General features: G+C 38.6%; 1 protein-coding gene across 2 annotated transcripts in view; it reads right to left on the reverse strand.

The window, feature by feature from the left end:
* The window catches only part of TENM1 (teneurin transmembrane protein 1), a 355,328-nt gene that overhangs the window by 57,791 nt on the left and 274,343 nt on the right, over positions 1-23,194 (reverse strand). For both annotated transcript variants that reach the window (XM_032268248.1, XM_032268247.1), the window contains one exon: positions 17,198-17,352. In XM_032268248.1, the coding sequence (XP_032124139.1) occupies positions 17,198-17,352 (155 nt within the window). The remainder of the gene's footprint in view (positions 1-17,197; positions 17,353-23,194) is intronic.

Consider the following 23,194-nt stretch of genomic DNA (forward strand, 5'->3'; position numbering starts at 1 on the left):
ATGCAAAGGGGTCCTGAGACCAAAATGTTTGAGAATGGTTATCCTAGAGGAAAGAAACAGTGAAAGATGCCACTCTATTACATAAGGGTTTCATTGAAGCTCATTAAGAGAAAAGCATGTATCCCTCCTAGGATAGTTCCTGGGGCCATAAGCCCTGTCCAAAAGCATACTGATGGAGTGGCTGAAAATCTTCACTTCCTCTAGAGACCCAGTGCCTGATGGGTACCATAAAAGTTTGTTCTTACAGACTGCCTCAAAACAATCAGCACGTACACACTCTCTATGAGTCTACTGTGTAATTGCCACTACCTCATCTTAATAACAGGCATAATTGCTCTGAGTTTCCGTCGACCCTTTCTTGTATCTCCTCTCTGAAGCCTCAATTTTGGAAATGGCGCTTGTGAATACACAGAATGTTTAACTGCTTCCAGTTTTCAATTTACAGTCAAAGTCATCTATCAGCAGGAGATGAAGGCCCAGTGTGAAAACTACAGAATGTCCTTCAGACTCCACAGCTAATTTGTTTGTAAATTTGATTGTTATTGTAAGGAGAACATATTGTACATGATGCTACTTACATGATACTACTTGCCAATTTACTATCTGTATCTCTGTTTCTCGGGTTTTATCATTACAGCTAAAGAACTTAACCCTCTCAGTCCTTCACAGTGTGGAGAGAGAAACATGAAAACTTTACTATATTTTTGTCTTTTAGTCTCTATTTTAATTTAATTTTACATGAATTCATCAAATATCTATTGTATATCTAGCACTGTGGGGGATACACACACAGAAGGAGAGGCAACTAGAGTACAGTTCAAGGTAATAAGAAATCAAATTTGAGGCTGCATGATGAGCCCATAAAGCCTGAGGTAATTCAGAGTAAGAACAGGATCTCTGCTGGTCTTAACCCAGTAGGAAGTGGGACGCTTGTCCTCTTGAGAGCCAAGACTTTGCTTGCATAGGACCCAGAGACTTATAAAGAAACCCCCGGAATCATTCTGCAGTTTTTTTTCTGCTGAGAAGCTGCAGAAACTTGTCTGTTGCTGGTTGTTAATATTACAGTATTGGCTTGACAGGACAGACCAAGCTTCCAATTCCCTTTGGCACCTAAAGCAATTTACAGGCCAGAAGTATGACTGCACGGCTTTTATGAAATGGTCTGATTTCATTGATCAGCCACTCTGGGATTATGTTTTCATTTCTGTAGCTACTGCTAACTCTTCTTTCTGTTATAATATTTCAGGAAGAAACTATTAAAGATGTTCACCATGGAGATGTTAAGACATAAGTGGGCTGGGCTCTGAATTGGAAGGTAAACATCACAACTCATGACTGTTCTAAAGTTCATTTCAAGTTAGACTAGAATTCCACAGATTGTCTCCCTCATCTTAACTCTGTAATGTTTCCAAATGATAAGGACACTAATAAGAGCAGATGGCCTAATGAACACTTAGAGGGAAGATTTAACTGGTCGTGTTTTCATTAGGCCTCCAGTGTGCTTCCGGGTTTTGCCCAGCACTTCCCTGTGTGTAATACACAACTGCACTCACTCAACAGATGGCCCAGCTCAAGCTTCATGCTTCTAGAACTCTGGAGATTGGCCACCTGACCACTTACCATGTGCACAGAATCACTTTAGGAAGCATGCGGGCTACATACTTGAGCCTGAACAAAAGCAAAAGATGGTGATGAATAGTGAGCACCATAGCTTCAATAAGAGGGGAGGCAAAATCACCCTTACAAACAGCAGCTCTGGCTGAGGTCTCCCAATAACAGATTCTTACAGATTCAGTGATGATAAAATCCTCTGTGACACACAGTCCACTCTAATTAATGTTTCATCTAAACTGTAAGCATATCTGAGTGACTCCAGCAGCAACAATGACATGAAAATCTAACACCTCATTGCACAGTGTGCTAGTTATTAAACTATTGTTTCAAAGTTTCCAACTGACCCCTTTAAAAATGCTGCTTTGTGATGCTGGGGTTGGGACTTGGCCATCTACATTTTTCTTTTGCCAGCTAGATTTCTGATAGGTCCTGACAAGATGGAAAATGAAGAGATTCTGAGAAGCTAAAGGAGGGAGAAGGGACTTGATCCTTCCTGCTTGCTTTCTGTTCCCGTCAGTGTCATCTCAACAGTGGCCCTTCATTCTGGCAGCAGTAGCTGGCTGCACTTCCAGCTCCTTTCCCTACTCTGAGAATCAGTCTCATTATGCTGCCTCAGAGGCACCAGAAGCAACCAGCTGGCATCTTCTTCTCAGAGGACTAAGTCCTACCTCCATGGAGCAAATCCTCCAACTTTCTAGGTTCTGACAACCCCCATCTGTTCCCTTTGTTTCACCAATCAGAGAGATGGTGGCCACTTCCTGTAGATATTATCTCTTGTTTTTTTTTTCTTCTGATCCTCTTAACACCTATGCATCACATTCTCTATATTAAATTCTCTCTGTTAAAATAATGAATGTGTTTTCTGTTTTTCTGATTGCATCTTTTTTTTTGACACTGAGTCTTGCTCTATCCCCCAGGCTGGAGTGCAGTGGTGAGATTTTGGCTCACTGCAACCTCTGCCTCCTGGATTCAAGTGATTCTCGTGCTTCAACCCTCTGAGTGGTTGGAATTACAGGTGCCTGCCACCATGCCTGGCTAATTTTTGTATTTTTTTTTTTTTTTTTTTTAGTAGAGACAGGGTTTTGCCATATCGGCCAAGTTGGTCTCAAACTCCTGACCTCAAGTGATCTGCCCACCTTGGCCTCCCAAAGTGCTGGGATTACAGGTGTGAGCCACTGCACCCAGCCTCTGACTGCATCTTGACTAATACAATATTACCCCACATACAAGGATAGAGGAACAGCAATACAATATTGTGGGTCAGAGGTAACAGAAAACTAGTAAAGGTGAACAAGAAGTAGCAAGGACCATCTTGGCCTCAGGGAACTTATTAGTCAAATGGTTCCCTTACATATTTACTGGCCTAGGCACTTCCTAAGTATATAGATACTGAAGTTGCTATGAAAGTCCAGGAATCCACTGTGCATGGATTTATAATGTTGGTTGTGAATGATTTATGCAGAGCTCCCCTGACTCTGGAAACGTCAAGTTTATGTCATTATTCTCTAGAAACTTCTCATTCTTGCAATTTTTGAGAATGATTTCAGGTGGATCATGTGACTTTCCCCTATGTTATTTGGAGACACAATTCTGTACTGAATGGTTCAGAAAGTTACCCCATAACAACATTTCCTATGTGCTCAGTTGTTAACAGCAATACATTAGATATTTACTATTAAATTTCTTTAATATTCACTCTTGCTAGTTTTCTTTCGGACATTGGAATTACTCCTTCAGAATCCTCTCCTCATTGATTTGGACTTGGAAGTGTGTTTTGAGAGGCACCAAACGAACCCTTGCTCTTTGTTATGTATCTCAAGGTAAACACGTTTCAATAGGTGTAGCCTGTAAGTAAACGTTTTATATGTCCCATGTTTACTTTTCCAAACACACCAACTTTTGCTTGAAAAGATGGCACTCCTGCTGACAGCCAAATAACTTTCTCTTTGAGTTGCATTTCTATTTAATAAAGATGGGTTGGCACTGATTCGTGCACTTTCCCCTTTCATAATTAATAGAAAGTGGGAGTAGGTTTAAAGGTACAGTGTAGTCTGAAATTTAGTTAGGCCAACTGGCTTGCATTGGGACTCAGCACAGCATATTATCTCTGAAACCTGGAGACACTAACCACTGAATTTACCAACCAGATACTTCTGTATCTTAGAGAGCTTCAGGTTCACCTCAGGTCATGGTGCCTGCCGAGCAAAATGTGTAGAAGACTGAGTGGTTCAAAAGTAGGTTTGCAAGACTTGCATCTTGTGACTTGCCCTGAACTTTGAAGATGCTTTTCCTCTGGTGCTTAATAGTTTTAATAAGAGCTAACGTGCCATTGTCCTTTGTGTGGAAAGAGGACACTGCTGAGGGAGTTTTATTTATGTGATAAATTATATTTTCGATATAGCATTGAGCATGGTACTTGACTTTTATTTTAAGGCCCCTGACAACTCTGGCTATTTGCTTGTGTGCAGACATTTCAGCAGAATTTAGATGTGCTGGAGCTGAAGATGTTGGCCTGCTGTTCTCTATTTATATAAACGACCTGAGCTGCCACTTTGGAGGGAGCAATGCAAATATCTCTGATAACAGGTTATCATATTGTGATTTTACCTAAGAGATGCAGGCCTGAAAAATGCAGTTAAACAAAAATTTCAATAAATTTGGAGAAAGGAAACAAAATTTAAATGAACTCTGTGGATAATCTCATTGCATTGTTTCTCCCAGGTTATGATTTTGTTAAATTTGTTTTTTTATGTAACAGACTTAAGGAAACTGATAGATGTGTTTGAGACTTGAAAATCTTGATAAAAACAGAAGTCATTAGTTAGATGAAACAATTCATAAACCAAACTTTCTTCAAAAATCCTAGGACACTGTTTTATTCTTATGATATTTCAGCTTCTTTCCTTTTGATTTCCCGCTTAGCTGGGAGCCTGTTTGTTTTGTCCTGGGAAAGTCATATTCTTCATAGTGACCTAGATAAACTCTGTCTTCTTTCTTATCTACTCTAATATTTATTTTGTTTGTGTGTGAAATTGACCCACCTAGAATGGCTGCAGGCCACCCACTGAATGAGCTGCTTTTTTACTTCTTGATTTCAAAGAGATAGAGGATGACCTAAAATCTTACATTCACAGATGTATAAAACTCATATTACATTCCAGCCTCAGCTCCGTAGTCATCCCAACACTATGTGAAAGTAGAAAGAAAATGAAATATTTGGGGCACCATTCAATGACTATAGTGAACATTCGTTAAGTGATCTAGATAGACCTTCACATCAGCATTAGGGAGAGGAAACGTTCTGTGAAGGTCACAGCAGGTTAAGACCAGTCTCTGGAACATACGTTTGCTACAGCCCACCACACTCACCTACAGAAAGATATATGCCTCTCTGTAAAAGGTACACCTATGTGAAAAGGACGGGAAGATGACACCATTTCTCTATTAGTTCTAAACTTCTTCTTGGTCCTTTTTATTCTAGTTTTGTAAGTTATCAGTTCAATTCTCTTTTGTGAGTAGAAGGTCAAATACTGCTACTACTATTACTAGTAATAATGATGATGATAAAATAATAATCTATTGAACACTTATGAGCCAAACACTCTGCTAAGTGATTTATGCATATTACCTCATTGAATTATCACAACCTCCCTGTGGGGAAAGTAACATTATCACCCCCATTTACAGATACAGAATTTTTTCCCAGGGGCACACACCAAGCAAGTGATGGATCCAGGATTTAAACCCAGGCAGCCTGTATTCCCACACCATTACGCTTTACTGACTTTACATATTGGTATAATTATGAAGAACAGTATACCCTAAAGGCCTGATTTTGTGTCTTGCATCCTCTATTAAAGGATTAGAGAAAGGTTCCAGAAGGTGTTTTTCTGCATTTGACAGAGCCAGGAGACTAGGTCTGGGCTGCATAAGCAATAAATAACATTATGCAAAAATGCATTTAAATTAGAGACTGACAGCCACAGATACTGCAAAATCAGAAACACCACCTTGCAGGCTTATTTGGTTCTTGTGTCCTCCCATTTTAGCAAGTGTATGATGAATCAATAGAAAATATTTCATGAAGATGCCAATTAACATCTTACGTCATCCTTTTATCTGTAAAGCACTTCATACTTTTCCAAGTGCTTTCACATTAAAAAAGAGAGGCCACTTAATCAACAATTGGGTCATTTATTTAATTAGCCTTCATAAGGAGGAATAATTAACCAGCTCCACAATTCTAGTGTCCATTTTTTACATCTAGTACTGAATCTGAAATCACAGAGAACCGTCATCTGGGTCAAGAAATAGACAAAAATGATTTAACTTTTTTTCTATATTACCATCTTTCAGAGGAGAGCAGAATAAATGATTCAGAATGAGATGCTATTTTTCTAAAATATAGACATGGTAGCTGCAAATAGTGTTTATTTAGCATTATTATGTAATTTTCAGCCATAAGCTCTAATGGATCTCTCATTTACAGAGGAGTAATAATGTGGAGAGCCTATAGGGATTCTTAAAAAAAGCCTTTTTAACGCTTTTGGTGCTGTTGTCAAATCAGAGTCTAAATAACGCTACCTGCCATCCATGCTCTGTGACAGCATAATTTGATTGCTATGTACAGTGAAGTTTGTGCCACTTTCCTTCCACATGCCTACCTGACTGACGTGGCAAATGTACACATAAAAGCCAAGGTTACATGTAATGCCATATGATCTCTTTTTTTCAGTTCCGATCAGCTCCAACAATTTATAGTTGCAAGTGCCTTTCAAAAAAGAAACTTCTTTCGTATGTATTTTCTCATTTAGCTGGCATGACCTCCTTAGGAGACATTACATGCTTTTATCCCACTTTTTAGTGGTGGAGAAACTCAGGCCTTCATTAACTTGTCTGAGGTCTCAGTGCAAATAAATGGCAGAATATGGACTCACACCCAGGATGGTCTATGTTCCTTCTACTAGAACACTCTAACTCAGTCAAAGGAAAATGGGTGAATTAGGTAATTGTCCAGACAACTTTGGTAAAACGTGCCTCTGTACTCCTAAAGAAGTATGAATAATTGTTCCAGGCATATAAACATGTCTGGTAGAAAGTTTGCTCATTTTTATTCAGTAGTCATCACTTTCTGATTTAAATACTTTCACATTTAAGGTAATTGACATATTGAGGTCTTTGAGAAGACTGTGGCTAAGTTAGCAATGCCTTCCCGCTATGGTTGATGTAGACTGAGCTCCCTCTTTATATTATAGGAACTAACACTTCCCCCACCACTCCCATTTCTGCATTTATAATATGAGCCTTTGGATCAGCAAGAGGAATTGATTGTGACTCGTGGTTTGACCGAGTGCATGTGGCTCAAATGAATAAAACAGAACATTGCTGATTTAGGATGCTTTTGTTTGGACTCCTGCAATAGCCAGTTCCTGAGCAGTTAAAATTGCTGCTGTCTTGTTGTTGTCCAGGCATGAGAACAGTGAAAGAAAATGGGAAAATACACTGGAGGTTTGGTTGGTACGGCTTTTAATGCCATCTAATCTACTAGTTAATAGTTACTATGAAAATGGTTGATTCAATTGGTTAAACGAACCATGACCAATTAGGATAAAGTAAATGTTTGGCATAAGGGCCACCAAATAACTTTTGGTTCCATTCTACTACTCCCTGCGACTCATTAACTTGCTGTTTGATCTGTCCATTCTCTAATCTTCTTTTATCCTTTTGTCACCTCTCTTTCCTCCCTCATCTATTTGTGCCGACTACACACTGATATTACTGGCCTTTGAGAAATGTGTTTTCAAATATTTCAGATATCTAGCTCTCATCTTCCATGTCTTGCTGTTTACCTTCAACTCACTCTTTCCTTCTACCACATATCCTTGTGTTTGAATTAACTGGAGTGTGGCCAGAGACCTTTTCTTTGCTTTAACGGTGAGATAAGTTCCATAGTCATGGAAACATTGAAAGGGTGTGGTAGGGGTGGAGGTGGTGAGGTTTTCATGTTTGGTGGCAAGAACTTTAAAATGAACCTTCTTTTTCCCCTGGGAGAGCCCTTTATTCAAGCAAACTTATTATAATTCAGATTTTCTTGATTCCCTACAGAGCTTCACAAAATTCACAAGTCTGTCCCTACAGGGAATTTCACTTATAATGGCCTTCATTTGAAAGATCTAATTCTGTTCTCTTTCAGTGTGCACATGGGAGAGTGATGGAAGTGCACAACGAAAAGCAAGTAACCCATGAAGATGTTGTTTCAATATCATCTGTGCCAGTATCACTCAGGATAATGAAGTACATTCTGTAGACATGAAAGGGTTAGCAAGAGAGAGAGAGAGGGAAAGACAATGACAGACGTTAGGCAAGAGTTTAAGAAGGGGAAAAGAAGGTGCCTTTTCTGGTAAAAAAAAATTTTTTTTGAGACATGGTTTTACTCTGTCATCCTGGCTGGAGTGCAGTGGCACAATCACAGCCCACTGGAGCCTTGTCCCTTGGGTTCAGGTGATCGATCCCCCAACCTTAGCCTCCTGAGTAGCCGGGACTACAGGCATGCACCACCACTCCTGGCTAACTTTTGTAGTTTTTGTAAAGACGGGGGTTTTGCCATGTTGCCCATGCTGGTCACAAACTCCTGAGGCTCAAGCAATCCACCCACCTCAGCCTCTGAAAGTGTTGGGATTACAGGCATAAGCCACTGCACCTAGCCCTTTTCTGTTTTAAAACTACTGGGTTTTTTTTTTTTTCTTTTTTTTTTTTCACCAAGCTTGCTGTAACTTTTTATGCCTGGATGTTATATATATATATATATATATATATATATATATATATATATAATATAGATATATTTAAAACAACAGAAAATGCTGAACTCGCTGTATATAATTAAATTGACATGTAGATTTTGAAGAAGAGGCTGCATATTACCCCTTCTATAGAGCTATGGTTATTTTATCTGAAGCTTGCAAAAAAATCTCAGGACAAGAGAAAGTTGTTTTTTCAGTTATGTAGAGAGCAGAAGACAACCAAGGAAGGCAGAGGTGTGCTGCTTGGGGCAGGTGGTATAATACTGATGGATGAGACAGAGGGGAAGGCTTTGTTTTCTCTGTTAAGGAGAATGACCACAGAGAATATTGATTCAAAGTTACTAAAGCCCAAAATGGGTGAAGGGATTGTAAAAGAGCATCTCAATTCTTTAACTGAGTTCAAGTGTTCCAGCTAAGAAGGATCACTCCTTAGAGAGAACTTGCAAACGGGGTTTAGAACTCTTTTTGAGTAATTATTGAGAAATAGTGGGCACTAGAAGATTAGAAATGGTTAAATATAGTTCTGACTTCAAGAAGAATCAGAAATTTGCCCCACAACCTGCATGGAGGGAGCTTTATGTTGATTTAGAAAAGATCTTCAATTGTATTATTAAACAGCTGTTTTTTTTTTTTTTTAAGCTTTTAGATGAGGAAATGATGTTTACAGATACTGTGACTAGAAACAGATTTTTTCAAGTGGTTCTCATTTCCTTTTAAACAGAGTTACCAACTTGGTAAGGTTTCTCGTGATAAATTTATGGATAAGCTGGGGTAAATATCGGTGAAGAGAGTAGCTTTCAAACTTGTTTTGACTGTGACACTCACTAAGAACTGTATTTTACACCATTATCCAGGTGAAATAAAAATTTTATGAAACAATACTCACCCTCATTACATGTGATACACCTTGATTTCTAAAGCTGTGTTTCACCTTTTAAAAAGCTGGTCATAGGCCATTATATTGATTTCCCGATTCATTATGAGGAGTCACATCGAATAGGTGAGAGTTCAAACACATGGATTCATAATCTAACAGATAACTAGTCTACTGGTGCCACAATTGCATCTATCTATCCATCAATTTTACAACAGATGAAGGCATAGAAAGATTCATCAAATCTTTCTATGGATTCATCAAATCCATAGGCGACACTAGGCTGGGAAGGATAGTGAAAATATTAGATGATAGCAGAAGAGTACAAAGAAATGGACTAACTCAAACAACATGGAATTGAATAGAGACTAAGGTAGGACCCAGCAGCGTGTTGTAAATCACTAATGTTGCAAGTATAAGATGAAGAGGTGCGAATGAGAGACGTGAATTTTTAGTTCTCTGTAATCACATCACATCACATCATATGTCAAATATGTGATACAGCTATGGAAAAAATTCCAGTCAACTTTAGCTGGAGTTTTCTAATCTGTACTCTTTATTTCTTTAGCACTTTGCAAAAGTGCCTTTGAGGTCACCATGGAAGCTACCATTGCATAGAAGTAAGCTTGAATAAAGAAGCTTCTGGCATACCACCTCTTGTTTGAATCCGCTGTTCGCCCCTATTTTATAAACTGAGACTTATTTGTTTGAAGTAAATATTCTGTGGCTAAAGTTTTTTTTTTTTTTTTGACAATCAATGGGCAAAAGGAACAGAAACAATATGGAAAGGGAGTTGTGACAGTTCTCATTCTACCTCTGAACAGTCAGAGCACATCTGGATTATTTTATTCATTTCTGGAAGCCACGCTTTCAAAGAGAAATAGAGAAATAGATAAAAAGGCATATGTTTAGAGAAGAGTGAGAAGAATGGTGAAGGAACTCAAAACCATGTCAAATGAGGTATGGTTAAATGAATTGGGAATGTGACTTAAGACACGTGAAAGAGTTGTTTTCTTGTACTGAGAGGGCTGTCATATGGAGGAGGCAGTTTGATGTAGTTTGGTGAAAATAATGTGGGCTTTGGCATCAAGTTGACCAGGTTCGAATTCCACCTCTGCCGCTTATTGGTTGTGTGACCTTGACCAAGTTACTCAATTCCTCTGAATCTTGTTTTTCATCTGTATTCAAAACAGGGGAACATAATACCTATTTTGAAGGATTGTCATGAGGATTAAATATGATAACATATATAAATGTATATACTTGGTTCACTAGTAGACTGATCTCATAGAAATTACGTTAAATTTATAATTCAAGGCCTGAATAGTAAGACTAGATGGTTAAAGGAAGACAAAAAGTTAAAGGGATTCAAGAAAGCTTGTAGTCAATCAGAGGCATTCAAAGATGGAATGTGCTGCCTGGGGTAGACAGTAAATTTCCTATCACAAGAAGCATTTGAAAATAGGTTGGATCGTTACTACATGGTCAGAATATTCTGGAGAGGAGTCAAGCATCACATCAAATGACTGAGAAGAGTAGGATTCCTAGTGGACTAGTTCAATAGATATAATACATGAGGACAAAGTTTGCTTCTCCAAAGAATGTTACCTTCCTTCCTGCATAACTATGCATGATACATTCCCTACCCCTGTTAAGCCCATCTGACAGATGGGTGCTATTGGAAACCAGTGGGAAACATACAAATCATCCAATAAGCATTTATGACACACTGGCTTTATATCTGGATGCCCTAGACAAACACCTCAAAGTGTGTACCTTATGGGCAGCGGGTCAATAAGGACCTTTTCCTATGCATGCAAAAGGTCCATTTTGCTTGTGTATCTCCTGTTGGGCTAACTTTTGGAAAAGCATTAGGCTGGCTCCAAGGAGTAACTTGCTATCCCACCAAGAAAATTGCTCTCTCTCAATTCCATTCTAGTCAGGCATCAGATGGAAGTGAGTTACCAGAGCAGGATGATTCAAAAGCAGCAACAGAAATAAAGCACCCAGTCTCTTCATAATCAACTCATCTCCTGAAGTGAAAGGCCTGGTTGCTTACAGCAGTGCTTACAAAGGGCAGTTATGCTTCAGAGTGTATACTGAGGGCTCATTTTCACATTTCAGTAAACCAGAAAAAGATATTGATTTTGAACAAAAGGATGATTTTACTGTCAAAGCAAATTTCATTTCTTGAGACGATTAGATTTTATTAAACTCTTTCCGAAGTGCCACTAAACACACATTCTGTGAATAAACAGCGTATTCAAGCGACATTTGTCACTCAGCTAAATACAGTGGTATCTGGTCATTTCCAATTGTCACTGAAAAAATGAAGGTTGGAAAAATGCACACTTGGGTTCAGAAAGCGTGTGCCAAAATCTTAGTTATATCATTCAATAACTCCATGGTCATAGCACAATACATAATCCTTCTGACTAAGAGTTTTCTCTGCCAGATGGGAATAATAATACCTACCTCTCAAGGGTGGTTGAGTTGTGGAGATGAAATGGAAGAGTGTAAATAAGATTCTTAGCATAGTTCCTGGCACACAGCTCTCTACAAGTGGTAGCAGTTATTCTTAGACTTACTATAGGACTTAATGATCTGCTAAAGATTAGGACAAGTCCTGAGAACTGATTCTTGTTGGGGCTTAGGTTTGCCACTGAAAAGTGCAGAAGATGAAGGCAAGTAAGATGAAGAGGACCATTTTCTCACATCACTTTCTAACCTCCATAGGTACTATGCTAGCATAGAGGGGCCTTTCTTTGTTGGAGATCTTTTGGTTTCGAAATGCTAGAAAGGTAACAAGAAACTTTAGAAATTTGGTTGTATTTCTGTGGCAAGACCTTCATGGAGTTGGAAGGAACCTTGAGGAAACAGTTGGTCCATCTTCCTGACTCCAGAGGGACCTGTATGTCAAGCACTTATAGATTATTGCTATCCAATATTTGCTTGAAAAGTTTCAAAAGGTGGGAACTCCACAATTTTTTTTGACAATATATGATGTTGCCACATAGTGTTAGAAACAGTAACAGTAAGCTTTCCTTAAGATCTGATTCAAATCTTCATGCTGCAGCATAGGCCTCTATTTTCTCTCCTGTTCATTCCTGTCAGCAGAAACCATGCACTCTCATTTAGACATTTGTTCGTGCCCTCACACATCAATATATTTTGATTTACTGAAATATGAAACTGAGCACTGTGTAAGCTCAGCTGGATCACTGTAAGTACTACTATAAACAACTGGGGCTTTGCTCTTGGGTATTATGAAGTTCCCTGCTCAGCTTTCTTCTCTCTAGCTGAAGATGGCCCATGTTCTTAAGTACAGTCATGGGAAACTGTACTTAAGTAAGCTGTGTCACACACAGGCTTTCTCCTGGTAAACAGTCTATCCACTCACCCATCAATTTCATTCAGTATCCTCCAGCTTTAGTCCACCCATGCCACACCAGGGTGCTGATTTGCCCACACCTGGGAGGTGATTTGCTTCAATGCCAAAGCCTGTTCTTCCCAGCCAAACATCTCAAAGAAGTGATCTATTTCCCAGTTCTCCATTTCCTTACTTCCTTCTACTCTGCCACTGCTATCTCACTCTCATTAATTAGCATTCTATCAAAGGCACTCTTATCAGAGGTGTTAATGCTGTAAAATCTCATGGCTTCTTTAAAAAGCACCTCATTTTTCATGATCCCTAAGCAGCATTTGATACTGACCATTCCCTTCCTCTTGAAAAGCTTGCTTCTCTTGGCTTTTTTGACACCTTTGTGGTTTTCTTCCTACTTGCTAGTTCTCTTTCTCTGAGCCTCCTTTGTGGGTTCTCATTCCTCAGCTTTTTCTTGAATACTGGTGTTCCTCAGAGTTTGGTCTTAAGCCTTCTCCCCTTTTTATGCTATGTACCCTCTGTAAGAGAGCTTATTATCCACCCCCCTATTTACCAGTACTATGAGTACTATGAGTAAACTAATAACAATCACAACTCTAATCTGTAGTTAGACCTCAAGGTTTAAACCTTTACCCAATTTCCTGTCAGATATCCTTATCTGAATGCCACACAGGCACCTCAATGTACCCCAAACTGAACTCATCATCCAACCATCATGCTAACCTGCTTCTCTTCCTCTTGTATTCCCTGTCTCTGTGAATGGTACTACCATCTACATGCTCCCTCAATTCTGAAATTGTCAGTCAACAAGTTCTTTTATATTAGCTCCAAGGTTTTATGACTCTATCTACCTTTCTCAATCTATACTATGATATTTTAGGTTCAGCCATTAATATTGCTGGCCTATGTAGCCTGCATAAAGCTGAGCAGTGTCATGGAAAGTCTCATCTAGGGTTGTATCGCAAAGAAATAACAACTGAACATTTAAAAAGCATTGGAAATAAACTTTAATTTTTACAGTAGTACCTTGGAAAGGGGCTGATCATTTCTATATTGATATGTTTTGTCCTTGTCATACCTGGATTACTTCAATTGCCTCTTAAGTGTTCTCCCTGTCTCTGGTGTTATTTTGTTTCACTTGGTTCTCCATACAACAGCTAGAATAATCTCTTAAAACTGATTTCCATGCTTAATACTATTTAAAAAATGCATTTCCCTTCTTAATGTTGTTATTGTCTCCTCATTGTCCAGTATAACTCTGTTATGCTTATAAAGCCCTTCACCATTTCACTCCCCCTTACCTCTCTAGCTTCATCTCTCACCACTGTTTCATATTCTTTTCACCATAGTGTCCTTTTGGTTCAAGTATAGATGTTAACTGTACCTGCTGAGCACTTCCTACGCATGTTCCAGGAACACACAGTCTACTGTGGGAGACCAGTTGGATACATAGTTTGCCACCAAAGAATAAATTACATTTAAGCATGGTGGTACTAGATTGCAGTAAGGGAATGAAACAACAGTGAGGACTACAACCATCAAGGAAGGTTCCTATGGAAGAAATGAGGTGTGAGGAAGATGGGAATGGGATTTGGATCAGCAGAGGTACTTCCAGACTGGGGGAATGGGTCCATGAGAAGTAGGCCTCTAATAAAGGTTGAAGGTGATAACCTGGACACTGATCAGTATAGTCTCCTTGTTCTGAACCAGTCTGGGTGGACAAATTGGAGTTATTCTTTAGCGTGTCTCAGGTACAAAACAGGAAATGGTGGACAGCAGCAGAGTTACTGGCCAAATAACCTGTACATAAAACCTGCTTTCTTTCCTGGGAAATCCTACTGGCTTCTACCATCCCCTTCTCATACCACACAACCTACCCTGCCTCCAAAAAAATCTACTGTTTCTCTAAAGCTAAAGTTGTGTAAAGAAGGGGTGCTTCAGAGAAACTGAGGCTTGGAATGAAATGCCATAGAGAAAAGTTTCTGTCTTCTGGTTTCCAGGGTTTCTTTTCAGTAGGGTGTATTGTACATCCCAACCTGAAAAGAATGAGGTAGATTTTACGGTGGGAATTATGTTTGGAAAGTGTCATGTGAAAGAGAATCCTTCTCATGGTGATGATGATCATATGTTTGCTCTACTAAGACAAAGAAGTCTCTTTTCAACATAACTTTTCTACACTGAAACAGAAAAGTTGTTTCGAGTTGACTGATTGCAATACTAAGTGCCCTATTTTAAGTTAAAAATATCCCATAAGTGAATCATACATATGCATCTTCTCTCTCCCCCTTCCCCCATACAAATACATTTATACCCTTCTTTATTGCCATAAATAATGCTCCTTTTTCTTGCCTTCTGCAGCATTTTGAATCATGTATAGTTAGACTATTCTAGGACTTGATAGCCTGATCTACTCAAATCTCTATTAAAAAGGGTTTGTTCATTTTGTCAGTTTTCCAGGCCCAACTCCTCATTTCATTTTTGTAGTTGAGTGTATTTAAACATTTCTTGAGTTTCTGGAGCAGGGCAGGGGCACAGAGAGAAGAAGAAACCTGAAATAGGCACATTTCTAGTGTTTTATAGAGATGTATGCTCAAGGTGGGTGGAGGTGGCAGGAGATATTAGTCAATGACTAAAGCAAGGTTTCTGAGGGGTGTGTTTCTTTTACTTACTAATATGGTTTGGCTGTGTCCCCATCCAAATCTCATCTTGAATTGTAACTCCTACAATTCCCACATGTTGTGGGAGGAACCTCGTGGGAGGTGATTGAATTATGGGGGCGGGTCTTTCCTGAGCTGTTCTCGTGATAGTGCAGGAGCCTCATGAGATCTGATGGTTTTTAAAATGCGAGTTTCCCTGCACAAGCTCTTGTTTGCCTGCTGCCATCCATGTAAGACATGACTTGCTCCTCCTTGCCTTCTGCCATGATTGTGAGGCCTCCCCCACCATGTGGAACTGTAAGTCCAATAAATCTCTTTCTTTTGTAAATTGCCCAGTCTCTGGTATGTCTTTATCAGTAGCATAAAAACGGAATAATACATTTACCTCGTTTTCCTAAGTTTTAGGTGGTATGACAAATGAAGCAACAGGAATATAACAGTGGGGGACACTGCTCATTGCCACCCCAATAGCAACCCTTTACTCCCTGCTAACAGAACTCTGATTTTGGTTTAAGAATCAGATAGCAATATGCTCAGGAAAGGGGATCCAATTCTTTTTTTTTTCTTTTTTTTTTTTTTTTTTGAGATGGAGTTTCACTCTTGTTACCCAGGCTGGAGTGCAATGGCACGATCTCGGCTCACCACAACCTTCGCCTCCTGGGTTCAGGCAATTCTCCTGCCTCAACCTCCTCAGTAGCTGGGATTACAGGCACGCGCCACCATGCCCAGCTAATTTTTTGTATTTTTTATTAGTAGAGACGGGGTTTCACCATGTTGACCAGGATGGTCTCGATCTCTTGACCTCGTGATCCACCTGCCTCAGCCTTCCAAAGTGCTGGGATTACAGGCTTGAGCCACCACGCCCGGCTGGGGATCCAATTCTAAAGGGTCTGAACCCACTAAGGAATCCCATTTCTTCTTTGCCAGTGACTGGTGAAGGCATGGTCATGTGACTCAATTCTGGCCAATGTGACACAAGAAGGAAATCTGCTGGTATCTTTGCCTATCTTTGGACATCTCATTATGTGAGATCAATAAACCTTACTGTTTAAACACCTTTTAGACAAGTATTTTATTACTGCAGCCAAGACCATCCTCTCTGATACACTGATCAATTTGAAAACTCTCAACATCCACTTTAATGTTTTTGAAAAGATTATTTAATAATCTACTTTATTAGAGTCACAGATTTATAGAATGTTAGAGCTGGAAAGTTTGAGGACTATCTAATCTATTTTCTTCATTTCTTGTTTCTGCAGACTAAGAAAGGCATACACTGAATGTTGGGACTATGCTGTATGCTCTGTAATCTCTTTAAATGTCTAATACTGATTTTGTAGAATTGTGGTAAAATCAGAATTTTGGACCCAGGTGAGAGCTACGCTAAATTTTCTTTTATCCTCACTGGCTTAAAAAAAATTTCCTGAATAACAGTAAAATAGATCTCAAAGGGGATGTTGCTTTTAGTTAAGAAAACTTCCAAATAGCTATTTATATATGTGTGAATAACAATATGCTTATATATTTATTTAAAAAGATATCTAAAGAGCCTTCATAGTTGCTATTTTTCCAAATTTCAGTCACTGTTTCATTTAAAAAAATAAAATCACATATCTTGGAAATATTCAATAAATGAGATTGGCCTTACCCTCTGATTAATTCAAATTTGAGAGATTTTACTTAATTGTATTTCAATATTCTACCTGGTATTACTTCCATCCTCGCTTACCATTTTGAGTAACTTCTGCTATCTGGTATTATAACAGATATACCAGGCTTCCATTCTACCTAATTTCTGCATGAGAAAATTGTTATCCATTTCCATGATGCCAAATGACGATAACACTTGAAAACCAGTGGTGCCTACCTGAGTGATGTCCATTCCTGAGTCACAGCTCAGCGGTTGTGTGGAAGTCAGACCATTTGAGCCGATTACAGTTGTGATCACAGCATTCTCATCAATTCTGCGAATCATAGTCCCATCCACAAAGTAAATGAATCCATGCCTATCAACTGTGATGCCTGTTGGGAAGGAGCAAATGAGCATTAGTAGTCTCGTGAATCACATTTGCACTAAGCTCAGTATTTTGAAAAAAGCCATAGCAATGGAAAGGCATTTTAAAGACATATAGATTCAATTTTGCTCAGCAAAGACAGGACAAGTAATGGGAGAGGTTTATTGGAGCATATATTCACTTCTTTATGTATTGAGAAGAAATGATAAAAAGTAACATATGGAGATAAAGCCACGTCTAATAATTTTGTTTTGTCCAGTTTTATACTTCCACCCCCTTGATACTTGCTTGCCCCACAAACAATAAAAAATCATCTTTAAGATAAATGGGAAAAGACAAAGGAGATAATGTATATTACATTTCTTTTAGGATGCTGATGCACAGGCTGCTGCTTATTTTCCTGAATGCATTAGGAAATAACTGACTTGAAAAGCATTATAACTATTTTCATCAATTCACAATTTGTTAAAAGGGAGTTTGTAACAACTCTGATAAACTGGGCTGAATTTTTTTCTCCATATTATCTATTAAAAGGGTATTGGAGAGCAAAATTACAGTATCACAAAGGGAATGGCTAGTTTCTAGAAAAGTTAAAAGCTGATAAAATTTTCACAGTAGTTTTTACATACTGTGTCAATTATAGCCTGGTTTCTTAAAATTTTTATTATAATAGCAGTTAGAAGGCTTGGGTTCTAATACTGAATACATCAGTTACAACTAATGTGTGACTTTGATTGAGTCCTTCATTTGCAAATTTCAGACTCCTCTTTGGTAACACAGGGACAAGATGATCTGCCTTACTTAGCCAAAGCGATCTATTGCTCTGGTTTGCCTGGGACTGAGGCAGGGCTCAGCTTTAAAACTAGGACCATCCTTGACAAACTGGTTACTCTGTATCTAGGTTTTTTGTTTTGTTTTTTCTTTCTTTCTTTTTTTTTTTTTTTTTTTTTGAGAGGGAGTTTTGCTCTTGTTGCCCAGGCTGGAGTGCAATGGCATGATCTTGGCTCACTGCAACCTCCACCTCCCAGGTTCAAGCGATTATCCTGCCTCAGCCTCTTGAGTAGCTGGTATTATAGGTGCCGCCAGCATGCCTGGGTAATTTTTTGTATTTTTAGTAGAGACGAGGTTTCACTATGTTGGCCAGGCTGGTCTCGAACTGACCTCAGGCGATCCACCCCCTCAGCCTCCCAAAGTGCTGGGATTACAGGCATGAGCCACTGCACCCAGCCCTAGGTTGTTATATCATATGAAATAATACATACAAAAAGTATCAGCTACAATTTAAGAACATATGGCTCTACTCCTATTTCCCTTGGTGCTTTTGACAGTGCTCTTGAAAATAACCACATGGCATTTTTCAAACTAGTCTACAATTTAGTCTTTTCCTCTCTTCCCTTTATTTAGGTCTGGTGAAACTCATTGAGTGGATGTTAAAGTCAGAATTTCTGTGCTAACAAGCATGTCCTTTTAACACAACACAACACACACACACAAACACACACGAATTTTCTGGCAAAATGTGAACTAATCTAAAGTCAATTTATAAACCCAACTTAATAAACTGCTTTTAGATGAGCTAATTCATTGGCAGGAAGTTAATATTAAGACTTGACTTTATGGTATACTTTGATTAATCCTGATGTTCCTCATGAAGTATTAATCTTTAATATCTATGAAAGTTGCAAATTCATTTTAACGTCCCCTTAATACTTCTAAAGTCATCTATGTTTTGGTGAGCTCTCCAAGGAAACCAGCGTATCCAAACAAGGGAATTCCATGTCCATAAATCCCTTTATAATTTTTAGAGGTATAAGGACCCTTAAGGTGGTTTACAAAAAGACTTTTAAGACTGGGGCAGGTCAAATGATGATGGCATATGAATAATTACTTAATTTCCAGAACATTTTGGATGAGGATAAGCAAGGGGAGCTTCTGCTTGTTGTTTTTGTGTTTTGGCAAAATCAATTTCTTGATTGCTTAAAATTTGGTGTGGTTTGTGGCAGGTCTATTATTTAGAACCACCTTCTGCGACCTCTGTATTACATATCACTGAGTATAAAATTTCAAATTTGGCTGTTATAAGAGGATGGACTGAAAAATCAAGACTCAAGTCTAGAGACAGAAAGGCTGAGAGGAGATGTGCTTGACATGTACGAAATCATGAATCACTTCCTAAACGCTATGATTACTACATCACGGTGAATGTCACTAGCTAGGCTCTGTGAGAGTATAAAGACAAAGAATCTGGCGACACTGAAACTAAGACTAAGAGGAATACTGTGAAACTTTAGTAAGTTAAGAATATTAAAATGAAGTGTTGCTCTTATGAGGAGGTAGTAAACTTAGAGTATCTGATACTCTAAAAATTTGAGCAGGTTCACAAAAGGTATAAAGAAATAAATGTATTCTTTCTTTCTTTCTTTTTTTTTTAAACAGAGTCGTACTCTGTCACCCAGGAGGGTGGAGTGCAGTGGCACGATCTCAGCTCACTGCAACCTCCGCCTCCCAGGTTCAAGCGATGCTCCTGCTTCAGCCTCCCGAGTTGCTGGGACTACAGGCGCCTGACACCACGCCTGGCTAATTTTTGTATTTTTAGTAGAGACAGAGTTTTTCACCATTTTGGCCAGGCTGGTCTCGAACTCCTGACCTCAGGTGATCTACCTGCCTCAGCCACCCAAGGTGCTGGGATTACAGGTGTGAGTCAATAGGCCCAGCCAAATGTATTATTAACTAGTATTTGTGAGAAGGTCTTTACATCTCTATGCTGATATCAGGGAGGAGAATTCTTTTCCTTGACTACCACACTTCTCATCCCATCAGAGTGCAAAGTTTGGGCTGATCCAGGGAGGATAATCTGGGACTTTACATAGTTTTCTTTCTTTTAATTTTTGTGAAGCTCTAAACACTGTGAACTTCTTTCTCTCTGTTCATGTCAGCTGAGTTCTGCAGACTAGTGCCCTTTGAAATAAGTCTGGGCTTATTAAATACTCACTATTTGCCTTCAGGGCTGATTCTGCTGACAGTTTGTGGAATATTTTCCTTTCATATATTTGTGTAGTAACTTCTTTTATCATGGTCCAAATTCCAAACATACTTCCTTTTCCTTGAGAAGCTTTAATGAACTTTGATTGGATTACACTTATGTTTGGAGTTGAAAAAGAAATAGGAGAAAAGGCTTTGAGGAAACTGTGATAGGTGCTTAATAAATGCACCTAGGCATATTTTATATGTACATATTTTCCTCTCATTTGCCTTCCCTTACCAACCAATCAACCAACAAACACATAAATTCCCCAAACAACAATTTTGCAACCTCTTTACTGGTGACGTTTAAGGGGTATTTAACTTCCACTGAGGGTAAAAACTAAATTGGAAACCCCAGGCAGGAAAAAAAGAATAATTTTTGTCCATCGTTCGGGCAGGTTTCCCCTCCCATAATACTTATTGTTATAACCCAGGGATAGTGATGATGCAGTAGATATATTACTGTTTGTCAGAATGAGTGAAAGGAAGTGACACATTTCCAGTATATATTTTAAGCTTTATTCTTCAGAGATGGGCATGTGAGTGATTTCAGATCACATAAAGCCATCTGGGGCTAGCAAGATCTGCAGATTCAATTTACTTTCCAATTTTGATATTGTTGTACCCAGATCTCCAAACCTTGGTAACCAGTGTTGTGGGCATAATTTGTTCCAATGGTCATGTTCATTGATGTGCTCACTGACAGCATTTTCATCAGCACTTAAAACACAATCAGAGGTACAGTCTTTGGATGAGAAAAGATTGAAAGATTTAAGCTGTCCTAAGAACACCACTTCTAGGTTTGAAAAATTTGAACCAGAATTCATTTTCAAAGCAAGTAAAAATATAGAGATCTCTGATATTAACACAAGCTTAGGCAGTGATGCGAGGCAGGGGGGGTGGAAGTGGGAAGAAAACACACAATAGCTTTAGTCCCCTCAATTTAAATTTGAATTCAAAAATCCCCCTGCACCAAGGAAAACATTGGCCTCAGATGCCCAGACAGCGTGTTTAGCTTGGTGCACATTTTTACATTTGGGAGAAAATAAATAAATCCTTGTAAATTAGTGCGTATAATGAAAGCACTGACAGACCATAACCTGGAAGTGTGAATGTGCTGTCTCCATTCATCAGCATTAAGCCCTAACAAGCTCTTTCTATGGAGAGACCTGCTCATAAATAAAGTGCATCTTGTAAAAAAAATTATTCAGAACATCCCATGTAAAGTAGGGTATATTATATAATATCTGATTTGCAGGCTCTTTTCTCTGTGAAGTCTTGCTCTGTATGAAACAGCCGCAAATTATAGGAAAATTATTTGACTTCTTCCCTTGTCTTATTATCCTCCAATGAATAAATACTATAATTCTTAAAAAGACAATTGCCTAGAACTGGGGCAGACTGGACAGTTACTTACAAATTTATCACCTGTGAGGGGAAAAGGAAGCTACTGATCAATACTGAAGGAGCAGGGGCATCCTGATGCAATCACTGAGAGTCCAGATGTGGTGGTTAATAGCCTGGAAATAGTAGCTAAAATCCCAAATTAGATAACAATGAAGATCAGAGTTTTTGGCCATGTAGAATGCCAATTTCAAATGTTGGCAGAGGGCCTCTCTGTACTTAATTTTTTAAAATTACAGCTGTTGAGGCCACCTACATTTTTATTATTTTTATATAAAAAATGAAACATCTTTCAAAATATAAGCTTTGGAAAGTAGTCATAACATGCTCTTCATCTATAGCCCCAGCAACAAGAAAACTGAAATATTGGATTTTTTTTCTGCCACAATCTGCTGTTTAATTTTATGAGACAAAGATAAATGGTTAAATCAACTCCCAGGAAAGTCCTAAGCCTAATACGGTGTCAGTTCAATCTCCAATACTGAGAGTGCTGAATTGTGTAACTGATTCAAAAATGTTCTTTTAAGTCAAAGAGAATTTTTCTTTGTTCATGTGCACTCCAATTCTCTGAAAATTGGTATTATATGTGTGGTATATATAGAAACTCTACTAGGCAGAAAAGTCCATTCTTCAACCCATCAGACTACTGTCCACTTAATTACTCTCTGGGATCAGAAAGGGCCAAGTTACTTTGCATAATAAGCCTGTTAAGTTCTCTCACTGTGTAGCCACTAAATGGAGTTTCTAGAATTTGGATGGTTTACATATTTCTGTATGTCATTAGAGGTTGGAAGGAGGCAGAGCTTAATGACCAGCTGAGATGATTTCACTGTGTGGTTAACAATGGCATCAGGAGTTCTCCGATAGGAGACACTAATAAACTCACTGTAATATTATATGACCAATGAATAGTGAATTATTTAATCAGATATTTTGTTTAATAAAGTGTTATAGTATGTTCTGCATAGTAAAGGTCAATTTCCAAATAACATAAACACAAATTAAAAATGATAAGCATTCAAACTAATATTCTGCTGACTGGAATGTCTTCTTTTGATTACTCAAAAGGCACTTCAAAGAGCTTCATAGTCATTATAAGAACAATAAATTTGTGGGCTAATTAACCAAGACTTCTGATTGAGAGAAAGACAGAGGATGCCCGTTTTTAGCATTTGTCTTGTCTTCAGCTCCTTCTGATCCCTCTCAAAGCTTTAGACTTCAGCTTTGCCTTAAGGCAAAGTAAATGGACAGCCCTTTTAAATCCACCAACCACTATCTTTCTTAAAGTTTACTGAGAAAAATGTTTTTCTATTTACTTATTAACTTATTCAAGATTTATTTTGCACTCTCTATGTGTGAGGCACTGTCCTAGGCAATGGGAGTACAGGAGACTATAAAACAGACATGGCATTGCCCTTGGA

Source organism: Sapajus apella, unplaced genomic scaffold (assembly GCF_009761245.1).
Source record: "Sapajus apella isolate SASKATOON/1434 unplaced genomic scaffold, GSC_monkey_1.0 scaffold176, whole genome shotgun sequence".
Lineage (NCBI taxonomy): Eukaryota > Metazoa > Chordata > Mammalia > Primates > Cebidae > Sapajus > Sapajus apella.